This window comes from Penaeus vannamei, chromosome 35 (assembly GCF_042767895.1).
Source record: "Penaeus vannamei isolate JL-2024 chromosome 35, ASM4276789v1, whole genome shotgun sequence".
Taxonomy (NCBI): Eukaryota; Metazoa; Arthropoda; class Malacostraca; order Decapoda; family Penaeidae; genus Penaeus; species Penaeus vannamei.
Window position 1 is genome coordinate 20,754,313 of NC_091583.1, and position 16,700 is coordinate 20,771,012.

At 34.9% G+C, this 16,700-nt stretch overlaps 2 protein-coding genes across 5 annotated transcripts in view; one reads left to right on the top strand and one right to left on the bottom strand.

Moving 5' to 3' along the window:
• LOC113817432 (malectin-A) overlaps positions 1 to 4,617 on the bottom strand; it is a 15,398-nt gene extending 10,781 nt beyond the window's left edge. Inside the window, exon 1 of the mRNA XM_070114243.1 lies at positions 4,458 to 4,617. Within this exon, the coding sequence (XP_069970344.1) occupies positions 4,458 to 4,554 (97 nt within the window). The 5' untranslated portion in view covers positions 4,555 to 4,617. The remainder of the gene's footprint in view (positions 1 to 4,457) is intronic.
• Positions 4,618 to 7,269: 2,652 nt separating this feature from the next.
• On the top strand, positions 7,270 to 10,878 carry LOC113825144 (synaptic plasticity regulator PANTS). Of its 4 annotated transcripts, none has more exons than XM_070114217.1 (5): positions 7,270 to 7,293; positions 9,395 to 9,485; positions 9,674 to 9,838; positions 10,305 to 10,445; positions 10,680 to 10,878. In XM_070114217.1, exons 2-5 carry the CDS (start codon positions 9,429 to 9,431, stop codon positions 10,764 to 10,766), a joined length of 450 nt encoding a protein of 149 aa, XP_069970318.1. In that variant the 5' UTR covers positions 7,270 to 7,293; positions 9,395 to 9,428; the 3' UTR covers positions 10,767 to 10,878. The 4 variants fall into 4 exon arrangements, with proteins under 4 accessions (XP_069970318.1, XP_027233734.1, XP_027233735.1 ...); XM_027377933.2 differs by lacking the exon at positions 7,270 to 7,293 and adding an exon at positions 7,302 to 7,410; XM_027377934.2 differs by lacking the exon at positions 7,270 to 7,293 and adding an exon at positions 7,564 to 7,710.
• The last annotated feature ends 5,822 nt before the right edge of the window (positions 10,879 to 16,700 follow it).

A 16,700-nucleotide genomic window follows, 5' to 3' on the forward strand; every position in this document is an offset into this window, starting at 1 on the left:
TGTGTGTGTACCTAGGTGCATGTGTGTGTACCTAGGTGCATGTGTGTGTACCTAGGTGCATGTGTGTGTACCTAGGTGCATGTGTGTGTACCTAGGGGCATGGGTGTGTACCTAGGGGCATGGGTGTGTACCTAGGGGCATGGGTGTGTACCTAGGGGCATGTGTGTGTACCTAGGGGCATGTGTGTGTACCTAGGTGCATGTGTGTGTACCTAGGTGCATGTGTGTGTACCTAGGTGCATGTGTGTGTACCTAGGTGCATGTGTGTGTACCTAGGTGCATGTGTGTGTACCTAGGTGCATGTGTGTGTACCTAGGTGCATGTGTGTGTACCTAGGTGCATCTGTGTGTACCTAGGTGCATCTGTGTGTACCTAGGTGCATCTGTGTGTACCTAGGTGCATCTGTGTGTACCTAGGTGCATCTGTGTGTACCTAGGTGCATCTGTGTGTACCTAGGTGCATCTGTGTGTACCTAGGTGCATGGGAGTGTACCTAGATGCATGGGTGTGTACCTAGGTGCATGGGTGTGTACCTAGGTGCATGGGTGTGTACCTAGGTGCATGGGTGTGTACCTAGGTGCATGGGTGTGTACCTAGGTGCATGGGTGTGTACCTAGGTGCATGGGTGTGTACCTAGGTGCATGGGTGTGTACCTAGGTACATGTGTGTGTACCTAGGTACATGTGTGTATACCTAGGTACATGTGTGTGTACCTAGGTGCATGGGTGTGTACCTAGGTGCATGGGTGTGTACCTAGGTGCATGGGTGTGTACCTAGGTGCATGTGTGTGTACCTAGGTGCATGTGTGTGTACCTAGGTGCATGTGTGTGTATTTCTGGGTGCATGTGTGTGTATTTCTGGGTGCATGTGTGTGTATTTCTGGGTGCATGTGTGTATTTCTGGGTGCATGTGTGTGTATTTCTGGGTGCATGTGTGTGTATTTCTGGGTGCTTGCATGTATTTCTGGGTGCATGCGTGTGTTTCCGGGTGTATTTGTGTGCTTGTATACCTGGTAGCATGTGTGCGTGTATTTCTGGGTGCACAAATGTGTTTCTGGGTATATGTGTACATGTATTTCATGTGTGTTTCTGGGCATGTATGTGTCTCTGGGTGCATGTGTGTGTTTCTGGGTGCATGAGTATGCTTGTGTACCTGGGTGCATTTGTGCGTGTATTTCTGGGTTTATGCGCATGCGTGTATTTGTGGGTGTATGCAAGTGTTTCTGGGTGCATGCATATTTCTGGGTGCATGCATATTTCTGGGTGCATGCATGTGTTTGTGGGTGCATATGTGTGTTTCTGGGTGTGTCCTTGTGCAAGAGTTCCTGGGTGCATGATGTGTTTCTGTGCATATGTGTGTGTATGGTGTGGGAGGGATGAGCACATGCATGCATACATGTATGTGTGGAGGGGTGTGAGACAGTGCATGCATGAATGTACATGTGTGTGCTGAAAGGGAAGGGTGAGGGTTGTAGTGCAGCATTGTATACGAGTAAAGGTGTGTGTGGATGTGTGCAGGTGTAAGCGTGGGGATGGTGCACAGGTGTGTATGTGTATGTATTTTGGTGTGTATGAATGAGGGTAGATGGGTGTGTAGTCTATGTATCTTCAGGTGGGTTTAGGAGTGGGGTAACGAGTATCTGAGTGTTTGTAGATGGGTTAGGGTATGCATGTGTGTTTGTTTGTTCGTTGTTTTTAGGGGGAGGGTACATATCTGGATTTGGGTACATATGTGGGTGTGGGTCTCCGTGCATATGAGGGAGTGAGTGTGTATGCCTAAACGTATATGGGTTTGTGTGTATGTGTTTGTATATGGGAGAGGGTGTTTTTTTTTGTCTCTCTGTGGGTGTGTGTATATCTATGAGATTTTAGGTATGTGTGTGTGTGTTTGGATACATGTGCGAGTGAACATATGGATGCATCTCTAGGTGTGTATGAGTATGTGCATTTTACGTAAATTGGTAAAAACAAAGACTATAACTACAAAGAAAAAGTCTCATTCTGCATGGCACTGCAGAAGACTTGGAAATATCCACATGCAATATTTGTAAACTATATAACATATGGCATATACCTTGCATTAGTACATGTAGTGTACTGTACTATGTATAATATATATGCTTTTTTATACTTTACCAAGAATAGCAATATGCTCCTACACATCTGACTTCCTGTGTCTGTATAGCACTTGTTTGGGTCTATGCACATGTTGAAACTGAACAGATTCTGACCACGTCAATTTACTCAAATAACACACATATTTCTATGAAACATGAAAACTTTTGAAATTATTAATGCACTCTTTTAGTAGTTATACATCTCAGTGATAAGATGGAAGCCTTACTGTGATCCCATGTTATAAACATTTAACAATTTATTTGATGACATTTATTGACAAAATGTTAGTGAATGAAAACAGTAATTATGACCACTCTAGACATCTCAGATAGGCATAATGCCATGATTTACAAGTGTGCTGACTATTAATATAAATAAGCTTATTCTTCTATAAATAAAGGTGTTTTGAATCAAATTCATCCTATCTTAATCATCACAACCAAACTATAATCAATCAGACATTGCATGAATATCAAACCATAACCAAGGTTTCGTGATGCCATAATCATATAGTGCTTATGAATGTTACCGTTACAATGTTTTCGTCAATGCATGCCCCAGTTACAAGACCAGTTTTATTAATTTATTTAATTGCCTTTTCTAATAAGGTAAACATTGGCAACCAGGCATGGAAACTGTCCCTGCCAAATTAGTGAAAAATCAAATGCTTCATTTTTAATTAATAACACCATAAAAGTAACACTAACTGAAGCCTAATAGTAAATGGTCAATGGTTGAAACAAATAAACATGCTTGATATCAAAGGTCATATTGCACTCTAGCAAAGTATTGTGGCAAAATTGGTGAAAATGTGTTAACGATTAGGACAAGAAACTTCCAAACTGGGCTTATATGGACCTATACTATAATCAATCTCGGTAAAAAATTATCGTTGATACTCTTATTCCAGTCACCAATGAAATCAGGAGTTCAAGACAATTTTTGTGAAAATTCAAAAGGAAAAAATAAAGTATCCAAGACTTTTTCATAACTGACTGATGATTAACTAAGTGTTCTGTTGTACCAATGTCCAATTCACCCCTTGCCCTCCACCCACCAAAAGCTGCAACCATTCCAGGCACATACCTTTAGCATTACTCAATCTAATGGTAACCACATGTCTTTGCATATGTTATTGAGTCAAGCTTGATTGATGTAATAAGCCTAGGGCATCTGCATTTACATATAATCATTAGTATACATATGCAGGTGGAATATATGTATCGTATCATACTATTTGACACAAACATGTTTTAATAACATTTACATCGTACTGCATAATCAGCATGGATACAATGTCAATTTCAGTTTGAAATTAATACAATATCAACTAAAGACATCATATGAGTAATCAGTATAAACATTATATTAATTTCCTTTTGAAATAAACTAAAATGTCAGTTAAGCATTTGGCTAATCATACACTAGGTTTTCCATGATAAATATTGCATTATTTTTTCACAAAAAAAAAAATAAATAAGGGTATTTATCACCTGCACACAGAGGTCATACGGCTGCCAAAAACAGGGACAACACAAACTTCCATGCCTTCAGCCCCCTGGCAAAGGCCACCAAAGCTCCATACACACACTTTGGAAGGGCAGAGATTACAGACTCCCCTAGTGACATGTCATCAAATAAGGAACCCATCCAAGCCATGTCTTCCTAAATTATATATGGCAGAGGTTCGTCTATGGCAGTGCAATATGCATATGTGATTAATGGGTCAGACTTCTGATGGCTTGCTACCGCTTATCAAAGCATGTTCTAAGTGGATTTGGTGAATGCCTCGCCATTATAATCCCAGATAAAATATTATAGAAATCACTCTGAAAAACTTTCCATGAATCTACTACACAACTATATGAAGACAGTTGGAGTCTAAAGAATGCAACAGGAGTTTCTGATGTATATAATATCTCCTGTGACCATGCAAATAAATTCTTTATTTACATACATACCACTATTTATTTCGTGGAATTATAAGCCTTCTTGAATTTGTATAACTACCTGAGTACACACATTCGTACATACTATGAAGATAAACGCAGGTTTGGACCCAATTAATATTCACAGATAATTGCTGTATAATCAGAAATTTGCACCTGTAATTTTCCTCTTTTAATAATCCTCAATCATCATAATGATTAACATTCATACACTGGAGTAAAAACCATTGGTCAAAGGAAAACATGAACTCGAAACCCCGAACGACATGCCATTGGATAGTTTAAATTACTGTTATTTATTCTTTATCGCAACTCCCCATCAGGGCAAACTGGCATTACCGGTACAACAAAAGCAATATCTAAACGCTTACTACATCTAATGCGGGCACTCACCTGCATTCACAGCATATATGACCTCTCCAAGACCACTCGCCTTGGCAATAAAAGTCAATAATAAGAGCAAAGAATGAATATATCTTTTATTTTCCATAGCTCTCCCTGGGTGACGGCTGGCGGCTTGATTCCACAGGTTTGTAACGCTGTCAACAATTTGCTTCGGAGCTGTCGTCTGCTACTGGGGTCGTCCTTTTAGTTTTTGTTACTACAAGTATTTTCGCTTAGACGATGCTGTGTGCGAAATAAAAACCTCTCAATCTTTAAATAACCTGTGAACTTATTTTTTAGTTCCATGATATTCTTTTCGGGAAAGATGATACTTTATTTTTTATCACATCAATAAGCTATAAGAATGGCTACCACCACGCTGGGCCAGCTGATTGGCTACAAGGAAATACATTGATAAACATCGCTACACGTTTCTCTTTCCTTGATGTTACACTCGACTTAATCTATTTTATGGCTTTGGGCTGTAAATGTTAATGGCAAGGTTATGATTAGTCGCAGACGTGGCGTTGTCGCGTTTACTCGCACCAACGAATTCCAATATCTTTAAATTCCGATAAGGATAATTGTTTATTTGTCTGCATTTACAGGCCCCATGCATCAGAAAACGGGAAATAGTCTTCCGTATGATATAAATACCGTGATTTTAAGAAAAAAGAATCTGTATGACAGACTACTAATAGCCACGTGGTGACGTCATAGCCTTGGGTAGATATTGGCGTAATATTTCCAAATTTACCTTGTAAGAACGGAAATTATACGCATAATAAAATCGATGGAAGTTGGTCATTGCCTTTATTGATTAATTGATCTACCACCTTTCCCTAATCAGGCCTGAACTATCAAATTAATACACCCATAGACAATAGAATAATGAAGTACTGCATAATTTACTGGAAAACAAGTAAACAATATGTGATGAAAAATTAAAGAAAACGACAATTTTGTTCGTTTACTTGGATGGCAAAAAACGGTAATCAGGTGATTTCTATGGGAAAAAATCGACTATAAAGAGCAGGAAAATCATGTGAAAATTGATTTCTTCACAGCACTGTACACGTGATCTAAAATATAACTACAGGATAATAACGATAACGCGCCCTCTTTTACTAAACTTGACTAGCAAGTTAGGGGAAACGAGACAGAAACGTACAAAAATACATCTGAAAAAGCAAGACCGTTAAAAAAAATACAAAATATATCACTACATTTGCCCTCGCTATCTCCTACCATTCCTCGCTCTTTTTAGACATTACACGCTGTCAAATCATTTCATATCGCTCGCTCTATTCCTTGCTATCTCTCGCTCTAGTTCCGGCGATCCCTTGGTTTTGCTGTCTCTTACTTTCGCTCTCTCTCGCTCTCGAAATCTTTTCCCTCTCTGTCTTTTATTCTTGTTATCGCATCTTACTATCTCTTGATTTCGCTCTCCTAGTCTCCCGTTCGCGCTATCGACATCGTTCCCTCACATGCCTTCTCACTCTCTTTCATATTCTCATTATTTCTTGCTTTCACTATCACTATCCAATATTCTCGCTATTTCTCATTATCTATTGAACTCACTATCACCATCCCTTATTTTAGTTGTCTCTCACTATCTCAAAGTCCCACTCTTGTCTCACTGCTATTTCCCCTGTTAACATTATAATCTTTACCATCTTTATCATTAACGTTCCTTGTGTCTATCATCTGCTATTAAATAGAGTTCTCTGAATTGTGTTATTATCAATGACATCTTTTATTTATAGACCATACGGTAATTGCCTTATCAATTATATTCATTTTTATTATCAGATTCCTTGTGTCTGTCATTACTAAGTAACATCCTTTGAGTTGACGAAAGATAATTAAGAACATTTTACCGCATAAAGTAGACAGCGTGTCCTGAAAGTAAAAAGTTAAAAAAAAAATAATAATAATAATAAAATAAAAATAAAAACGAGCATACAAAACAGTCGGTCATATTCCAATCCATGACACTGCAGTAACTAACATTGATTTGCAAATGTTTGTAGTGAGCGTGTTTGGATATAAATAGCTTTCAAAGTAATGGAACTCGATTATGCTGCGTCAAGCTGTCGTATAAATAGATACATACAGGGAAAGAAGCTATATTTGGAACTTTTCGGTATATAGGACTGGCGTGGAACTTGGTATGGGCATGAATGCGTTTACATGTGTAAGAATGTATAAGCAATTGCTTTTAGGCCTATGTGTGTATATGCATAGGTTGAGCAAGGCGGACAAATAATTAGGCACGGTGTCCATGCGTAAAAACTCGCACACACACACACACACACACACGCACACACAAACACACACACACACACACACACACAAGCACACACACACAGGCACACACACACACACACACACACACACACACACACACACACACACACACACACACACACACACACACACACACACACACACACACACACACACACACACACACACACACACACACACACACACACACACACACACACACACACACACACACACACACACACACACACACACACACACACACACACGTGGGAATGCGAAAAAAAACAAAGTTAGAAAATAACTAACAATGAAAACAGATAAGTAATGCAAACGACGCATTTATTACATACTTCACTAATTAGGTATGATTTATAAACTGTAAGAAACTAAGACATGTTAAATTTTCATTCATATTTTCCTAATGGCTTTACTGTTTATAATTTTCACCTTTATGTTCCATTATCATAAGGGTGCAGACGACAAATTCCTTCTGCTACGACCAGAAAAAAATCACCGAGTTCAGAAATATAAAATTTCTCGTAACTTCACATATGTAAGCACACCATGCCTACGAATTTGATTACATGTAATCATTAATGTACGGAATAGAAAATCTAAACTTTTTGAATATGTAAACACATTCACAACACGGTCAGCTGAGACCTTAGGGGTAAGCTCTTGCTGAATTTCATTTATGAGTCTCTTATGTAATCATTATATCATTTGAGTGTATTTTGTTAATAGATTACTCAAGAGGGCCTTAATTTGTATTTAGATAAATGAGGTAGATAGTTCTTACTTAAGTATTTTCGATAATTGCGGTGACTTGGGCCGGCGTTTGTAACCATCAGCAGACCCTTCAGTTTTGTGACTTCTTTAAAAAGAAATATTATGATTAAAAAGTTTTATCATTCGATTCTTTTGATGGGTCTGTTCACAATTTAAGTAACAGGGATATTTTGTTGTTTTGGTCAGTATTACTGATGGCACATGTGTCATAAGGATTATGCAATAAAATTAGTGTAATTATCTGTGAGTATTAGTTATAGATCTGTTTAACTTTATTTTCCATTACAGTAATTACCTAAGATAAAACCTCATAGACTAGTTCGTGCTCTTTATGATTATATTCTTGTAAAAAACAATATCCATTCCATTACATGTCTGTCAAAACGGTGCTTGGATGTTTTTGCTTACTAAGAATGTCTATAAACTCTTGCTTGCTAAAATATAGATGGTGAAAGTTTGGGACAACATGTAATACGAGGCAGTAGAGGATTGGGTAATAAAACCTATATAATTTGATAGACCAATACAAATCAAAACACTTTTCATCTATGGCAGTATTTGTGCAAATGCTCAAAGGTGCTATACGTAAATGAACAGAGGTGAGAGTTCGACTGAGCTTAGGTCTTACCTTCTGTGGCGCCCAACCATTGCAGTAACCACCATGCAACAGTTGAAACTTTTCATCCCAGGGCAGGGCATGAACATCCAATCCTCAATTGAGGGTTACCATTTTACCAGCCTGGAGGCTTAGTCCAAACCATTCCTAGAATTAGTATGTGAATTATTGAGACATATATTTGCAGAAGAATTGTAGCATTACCTTTATTTTATGCAGATAATTTTTTTCAGTATTTTGTGTATTCCTTAAAAGTCTAAAAATATTGTCATAATATTTTATCTATCTGTCTATGGTTCTATTCTGATTTACATTTTTTCTAGTAAATATATATATATTTTTTAATGTATTTTTTTGTATACTTGATATATTTATGTTATCTTATTTATGATTTATGTTTAAAGGCAATCCTTGCAGTGTCAAGCAATCACCACAACCTCCATAAATTACTACGATCTACATTCTCTGATTTAAGGAGTTATCACATCTGTGCTAATTTTCACGTAGTTTCTACAGTCTGCAGTCTATTCTCTTTACATATTGTGTATATCCCAAAACGCAAGCATGTAGATTTCGATCTCTACAATTACTTCTAAACAGCTGGCTTTTTATTATTAACGAATATTATTTAACAAATTGTGAGAACAATAGATCACCATTATCCATTAAAATTAAGCAGGATTTGGGGGAAATAAAGTATAGGTTTGACCCCTCATTCCCCAGATTATCTGCCTTCAGTCTGCAGTGCTGTTATCCCGTATTAAAATTTTGATAGTAATTTTAGAAGCTGAAAATGCTTAGACTTTTCTTATTATAATTAGTTTCATTTCAGTAAAACAATAAAACATATTAAAAATATATGTTTTTTTTATATTCACACCACGGCTCTGTATCAAGTGGAGAGTGCAGATGATTTGGTTTGTAGGACATTTGTATGGACATCTTCTAATCTGTACAGATCTGTAGATAGTACATAACAGATTGGTAGAATGTACAAAGTACTCAGTAATTTGCTCTCATGTGATTGACCCTTTACTAGAATATGCATGGTGTAGGTTTGTTAATTACCAAGGCACTGTAATGTTGTTGTTCACTTAGCATAGCATTTCAAGTGGATTTGAATAATATACAGCTAATATTATTATGAGAAAAATAGTTTAATTTGTCCTCTAAACACTAACCATCTATTCTTTATGTGTGAAGGTATTTGACATCTTAATTTGTTATTGTGCCTTGATCTTTCTTTCAGTATTGCCAACCAGTAACTAAAAGAAGTTGCAATAATGGAAACAGAGGTTGCCATTGAGGAACTTGCACAGCATCCAAAACTATCATGGCTTGTAAGTAATTTTACATTATTGTGGGATGCATGGAAGTGATACATGATTATCATATATGATATATGAAATGATGAATCGTACAGTATACCTAGGTTCAAAGTGTTGACTGTCTTGAACTTGATTTCCAGGTGTTGTGATTTTTTTTTTTTTTTTACTCATCTTATTTGTCTTGTCCCCTATAATCTCAGGTAAGACCTTGTGAACATTACAAAGAGGAGTATGGAGACTGTACAAGCATCAAGGCTAAATTTCACCAATATTTCATTTATGGTGAAACAAGAGACTGCTTACAGTGGAAGAAAGACTATGAAAACTGTGTCGAGTACAGAAAGAAGAAGGATATGGAGGCACTGGTTAGTAAAAATGTTTGATATTTTTTTAAAGTAAAAGCCAAAAGAAAGAGGAGAAGGAGAAAGAAAAGGAAAGATAGGGAAAAGGGGAAGGAGAAAGAGAGATAGGGAGGGAATGAGAAAGAAGAGAGAGAAAGAGAGAGACAGAGAGTGAGAGAGAAAGAGAGAGGCAGAGGGTGACAGAGAGAGAGAGAGGGAGAGGGGGAGAGAGAGAGAGAGAGAGACATGGGGTGAAAGAGAGAGAGAGAGAGAGACATAGGGTGAAAGAGAGAGAGAGAGAGAGATAAGGTGAAAGAGAGAGAGAGAGAGACATAGGGTGAAAGAGAGAGACAGAGGGTGTGAGAGAGAGAGAGAGAGGCAGAGGGTGAAACAGTGAGAAACAGAGAGAGAGAAAGAGAAACATAGAGAGAGTGAGAGAAAGGATCTTAGGCCTACTTATTCTCTAATTTTCACATATTTGATGATACAGACAGCTGTGATAGAGAGTGAGAAGAATCGCCGAAATGACAGATTACGTGGTCACTACAGCAACACAGTTTGGGAGAAGAGAGATTCCCCGCCAGAAGACTGGAATAAAGAACTTCCAGAATGGTTTGAAAAGGAAAGAGAGGTAAGAGGGTTTGCTATACAGTCTTATAATGGCATGTTTACTTGTTTATTGATTTATGTTTTATTACCTTAGTATTATAATTTACTGAGAGGATGAACAAAAGATCTCTACTTCAACTGGATGCAAATGTTAAGAGTTTGCATTATTACAGCTTCCTATTTTTAAGGATTGATGTAAACATTGCACTATATGTGTTTGTAAATGCGGGTTCATAAACTGTTGATCATTTTCCAGATGTCTTTCCTAGCAATGAAGTGCAAAGAACTGAAGGAAGGCAAGATTTCCAATAATTCTACAGGATCGACTTGCACCATATTATGATTTTAGGTATTAAAGATGTAATTACTCGATCCATGTTTTGTTTTGTAAATATGTTAATATTTGCATATATTTCCATACCTGTTTAATTATAGAAATAGAAATAAAAGGTAAATGAAGAGGCATCGTATATTTTCACCCATTTATTTGTAAGGATTCTGTTTGATTTATAAAGTACACTTAACATAGAATACAAAGACTGATATGTATTATAACCACAAATCTGCTGAACAATTTGAGAAATGAGTAATATGAAGGATATTGTTACCAGATATAAATAGTATAACAATATTGAAAGGTAACAGTTATTCCATTTTTTCTTTTATTAGTGCAATATTATTTCAGGTCTTAAAGTAAATAAATATTTTTGAAAATCTACATCCATGTAGCAAGAAGTAATGCATCATTATAAAAAAGAATACATTATTGGCACAATTTGAAGGAAGCAGATATTCGACAAGGATCATATGCAACAGAGTCCTTTGGAGGTATTACCCATGCAGTGGACAACAGCAATTATTAAAGAGACAAACTTATTAATTGCAACTGCTGGAATCTGTGCATTTTTATGGATTTAATTATATTAATCACTTCCATATCAAGAAAAATTAACTTGCATGATATATGATTTATTTTTAAAGATATAAACAGAATTATATTATAGATCCCAGAAGTGATGAACAAAGTATATTGATTAGTCATCTCATAATTGATCATTGCAAATTATATCTGACCTAATAAGTCTTTTAGTTAGACCTATTAAGGAATCATACAAAAAGTGTATGTCTGTGTGTGTGTGTGTGTGTGTGTGTGTGTGTGTGTGTGTGTGTGTGTGTATGTGTATGTGTGTGTGTGTGTGTGTGTGTGTGTGTGTGTGTGTGTGTGTGTGTGTGTGTGTGTGTATGTGTGTATGTGTGTGTGTGTGTGTGGTGTATGTGGTGTGTGTTGTGTGTGTGTGTTTGTTTTGCATGCATGTGCATGTGTGTGCTTGTGCTTTGCATGCACCTGTGTGTATGTGTTCTTTTAAATATGCACATACAAGTTCATTTCAGTTGAAAATCTAATGATATGCAAAACACAATGACAGTATTTTAGTTCTTAAGGTGATACTGTCAGCTACAAGATCTTTCTTATTATCATATGGGTGACTAGCTTTCAATGGACAAAAAGACTAACATCTAACAGTTGCAGATATTATAGCTGGGTTGCAAAGTTAACATCAACATTACTGTTTACATAATATTTGTGCCAAATTATTCTAAAAATAACTATAACAAATACTGAAATTTCCAGATATCACATGATTTTTTTTGGTGCTATATTTTAATGCTATATAGTATATAGAGTGCAGTATAGTATTTATTTATATGCTACAAAATGTTTACTCTGGTTATTTGTTTCTTTGTCTTTGTCTGTCCTTTTCTCTCTCTTGGTTCTTGCATTCACTCTCTTCACTCATTCTTTCTCTCTCTCTCTCACTCTCTCTCTCTCTCTTTCTTTCTTTCTTTCTTTCTTTCTTTCTTTCTGACTTCTTTCTTTCTCTCGTCTTTCTTTCTTCTTTCTTTTTTTCTTTCTTTCTCTCTCTCTCTCTCTCTCTCTCTCTCTCTCTCTCTCTCTCTCTCTCTCTCTCTCTCTCTCTCTCTCTCTCTCTCTCTCTCTCTTTCTTTCTTTCTTTCTTTCTTTCTTTCTTCCTTCCTTCCTTCACTCACTCTCACTCACACTTACTTATTTACTTATTACTTGCTTGCTTACTCACTCACCCTCTCCTAATCTTTCCTTTTATACTTCTCTTTTCCTGTCATCTTACACATACTGTCTCTTTCTTTTTTAAAAAATAGCAATCTAAAGTATAACTGTAGAATGTGTCTGTCCTACTGTCCTTCTGTCTTTCAGTTAAAATCCGGAGAATGGAAAAAACATTTTACAAGTGGTGAGGGATGTTCCTGGGATCGTTTTTAAAAATAGGGCAAGTTTTCTTGTAACCATACACTACACAGTATGATAAAACACATTTTTGAGAAGAAATTTCCACTTCGGGGAACTTCAGGAGGTTAGAGATATAAGATTTTGAAGATAGTATTACATTTTGTTTGCCCATTTGAAGTGCAGCATGCAAAAAGCACATTTTTGTGGAGCATATATGGTTAGAAATAATCTTTTGGCCACTAAGATGATACTGATAGTTTATACCAACATACAGATAAGATGGCAATTTTTGTAAGTAGTGTAGAAAATTTGGTAATATGGAATTATTTTTTTGGGCACTCACTAGTGTGTTCATAATTTGAATAAGGCAAATTATTACTTTTCTCATTTCTTAACGAGATCACTGGACGGTAAGACAAAGGCTATAGCTGTGCGATAGGAAGAGAGCAGTATAAGAAGAGCTATTATTGTTTAAGCATTCACTCTCGTTCATTTTGATCATGAGCTTAATAAATAAAATGTGGAGTTTTTTTTACCTAAATCATATCTTATCACTGATATTACCACATTCATGTTTATTTTTATAAGTTTATCATCTATAAGTGAAGAGACAGCAGTATCTACTGAATTGATAAAATGCTATAGTGGCCACGTTAGTCCTGATGCTCCCTGAAAAAAAAAATCCTAGCAGGTCATCAGATACATAAACATTTTTGCTGTAAAATGTGCTTGATTGTTAGTTTTATATTACTAAAATAATTGATTAAAAAAAAAAAAAAAAAAAAAAATGCAGTGAAAAGTACATATTCAACTGAGTTCTGTGTTTTCAGACATCCTAAATTTATTTACTATTTTGAATTTGTTACTTGATGAAAAAGGATACATTTATTCTACAGTGTATTCAGACAAGGTCAGGCACACAGCCTGCCAGCAATTACCTGTTATAATTTAGGCAGACCAATTAATAAAGGATACATAAATATACAAATATTTTAATTTTATATGGTTCTAACCTTGACTTAAAATAAAATAACACTGAAATCCTAATTGGAAAGATATTTGGAGGCAATTAGCATCCATATTAGTTTTTAAATTTATTTTGTTTGATTAGAAATGCAAAAGCAAATAAGAAGCATGATGGTTTACATGGCAAAAAGAGACATAATTTCTCAAGATAAAAAGCACTCGGGCCTTTTACCGGTACTGATAATAAGAAAATACTAAAATTTTAACATATGTTTATGAACCTCTGATGTTTGAAGACATTAATGAGGATTTCCATAAATAACAAATAATATTCTAAATGTAGACATTAACTTTACAAGTACATCATGTGCATGTGCAGCATTGCAAGGTTATGTGCAGTGTACTGTTTAGAGTCCACAAGATATAAATTGAAACCTTTTTTTGAATATAAAACATTTTTCTCTATGTTTGCTAGAGGGAATATGAAAAGATAAAATAACATTTTTGGTTTTGCTCAAAAATGAATTTAGTGAAAAAAAAGAAACAATATAAATGTTTGGCTTTTCAGTATATTTCAATTCTATATGCAGGCCAATTTCCTAAAGTAAATGAATACCAATTTTATACAGTTAGTGGAAATTTTCCATTTCTGTATTAGCCAAGTACATATTCCTTGGAAAATCATGGATAGAATTTTCAGCTCCATTGGAATTACATATTTAATCAAATGCTCTTATCTTACCCAAGACGAGTAGATGAGTTTGGCAAAGGACTCACTGTTTCTAAAAAAAAGTACCTTAAAATATTGGAAATAAAAATGCAGAAAGAAAATTTTCCAAACATCATATCAAATGAAATCAACATTTAATTTGCTTACCCTTTTCTATGTTGGCTAACATTAATTAATTTACTTAACCTGTAAACCATCATATTTATAAATAATTAATAGTAAAAAGGACATTAAACACAAGCATAGGGAGACTTAAACAATGTTTCTCTTTATATACTGTTTTGACTTGTAAAACACAACCATAGAAAAAAATATAGTACATAAAATATTCAAACATAAAAGAAGAAAAAATGCTTTCCCACTTTACAACAAATCACAAAAGTCAAATGATATCTCCAAATCTAAAATTTTCATTGTTAATGAAAAAATAGTAACATACAGTTTCATGAAAAAAAAGTTAAAAGTCTACTACTACGTTACAATTTATGCACTGCTTATGTACATATGTGACTGACCAGAAGGAACACAACCCTGAAAAGAAATGTAAAGATTTCATACAAAGCACAGAACACACTTATCAACCTTATTACCTTTTAAGATGAAAATACCATAACCATCCAAAATCCGAACCCTTACACACACAGTCAAGTATTTCTGTCTCACATGTAATGAATTAGGTACTTTTATTAAACAACTGTATAATCATATACATATATAAAATATAGTGCCATCTAGCTACATTTGTAAAATATGGGATATTGAATATTAGAATTACCAGGACATAATAGATGGAAGGTAGCAGTTTTAACTCATTGGTGATAAAAGCACTTCTCATGGAAATACAATCAGAAGCTGCCCGGTGATCAGCAATATCACACATTACCCTGGTCACTACAGTTGGAAATACAAAGAAAAATGTAGGAGGAAAGGTTGCTTTACGTAAATTCACTATGTTACTGATTCAAATAAAACAATCCATATAATTACAATTAACAAAGTGTACTAACAGCACAATGCTCAAAAGCCTCAGGGATGCAAGCTGGATTAAGGATGTCCACATAATAGCACTCCTAAGGTATAATTTCAAAATTAATTTTAGTATAGCCATACTTTTACTGTAAACTATGGTTTATATAAAAAAAATCATAAATCTTTTTTTCCCAAAAATTTTATATACAAGACTATAGACCTACACTGAAATTCCAAGAATGCATCTTTCCTTTATGTGAATTAAATAGTAACCTTTTCAGGGGTCTTAAAAAAAAAATAATAATAAAAAAATAAAATAAAATAAAAATAAATAATTAAATAAATAAATAAATAAATATATATATATATATATATATATATATATATATATATATATTATAATAATAATAAATATAATAGTAATAATAATAAATAAATGAATAAATAAAATGGCCATAATCATGCTCTTCAAAACCATAAACCAGACATGAAAATCGTTCAGCTTGTTGGACAATCTCTTTCCACCATAAATGACATTTCTGCAATTATGTTTCTATCTATCAAGTAAAATAAACTAGAAACAAGAACAGACTGCAATGAAAATATATATGAAAATTTTATCTAAATGTAAATCATAGATTAACTAAAGCCGCTTACAATATTACAAAAAGTAAATAACAGAGCTTCCACTAACAATCCTTTCTGATCACATCTTAAAAAAATATACATGCAGGTAGTAGAAATCATTAATAATACCCAATAAAGCTAGCAAACCAGTTAAATAATATAATGCCTCATACAGGAAGGTTTATATGCATCATCAAATGTGACCTACACCACCAACTGATCCAGTAGTTGTACAGTTCAACTGTGTGGCAAAGGCAATAAAACAACTCTCCTTCTCAATTTAGCAAATACTGATATTTAGCTGTGCACATTTTTGTATACTGTAAAGCTTCATGTGATAATCTATGTTCAAAATCTGTATTCTTTAATTCCATTTGTCACTACATCTAACTACAAAACTGTGATAACCTTGATAATATCAGACTTCTCATTGTTTCCAACTAAATTTTCAAGGCTCTAATCTAACTCTAAGGCTACACTGCAAAGATATTTCCATTTTTCATTGTTCTAACAGTACAAATTTGACCTTCTCTATCACAAGACTTCAAGGTTTCCTATGCTTCCAAATATTTTCTACTATCCATGATAACTATGGAACCACTTAGTCTATTCACTTCATTATGGTACCACAGGAAAGCAGATGCTCTGTTGAGTCAAGAAATGTCACTGGCAACTTCTGACTCATTTGGTGGTCCTGGGTCACACAGAAGACAATAGTA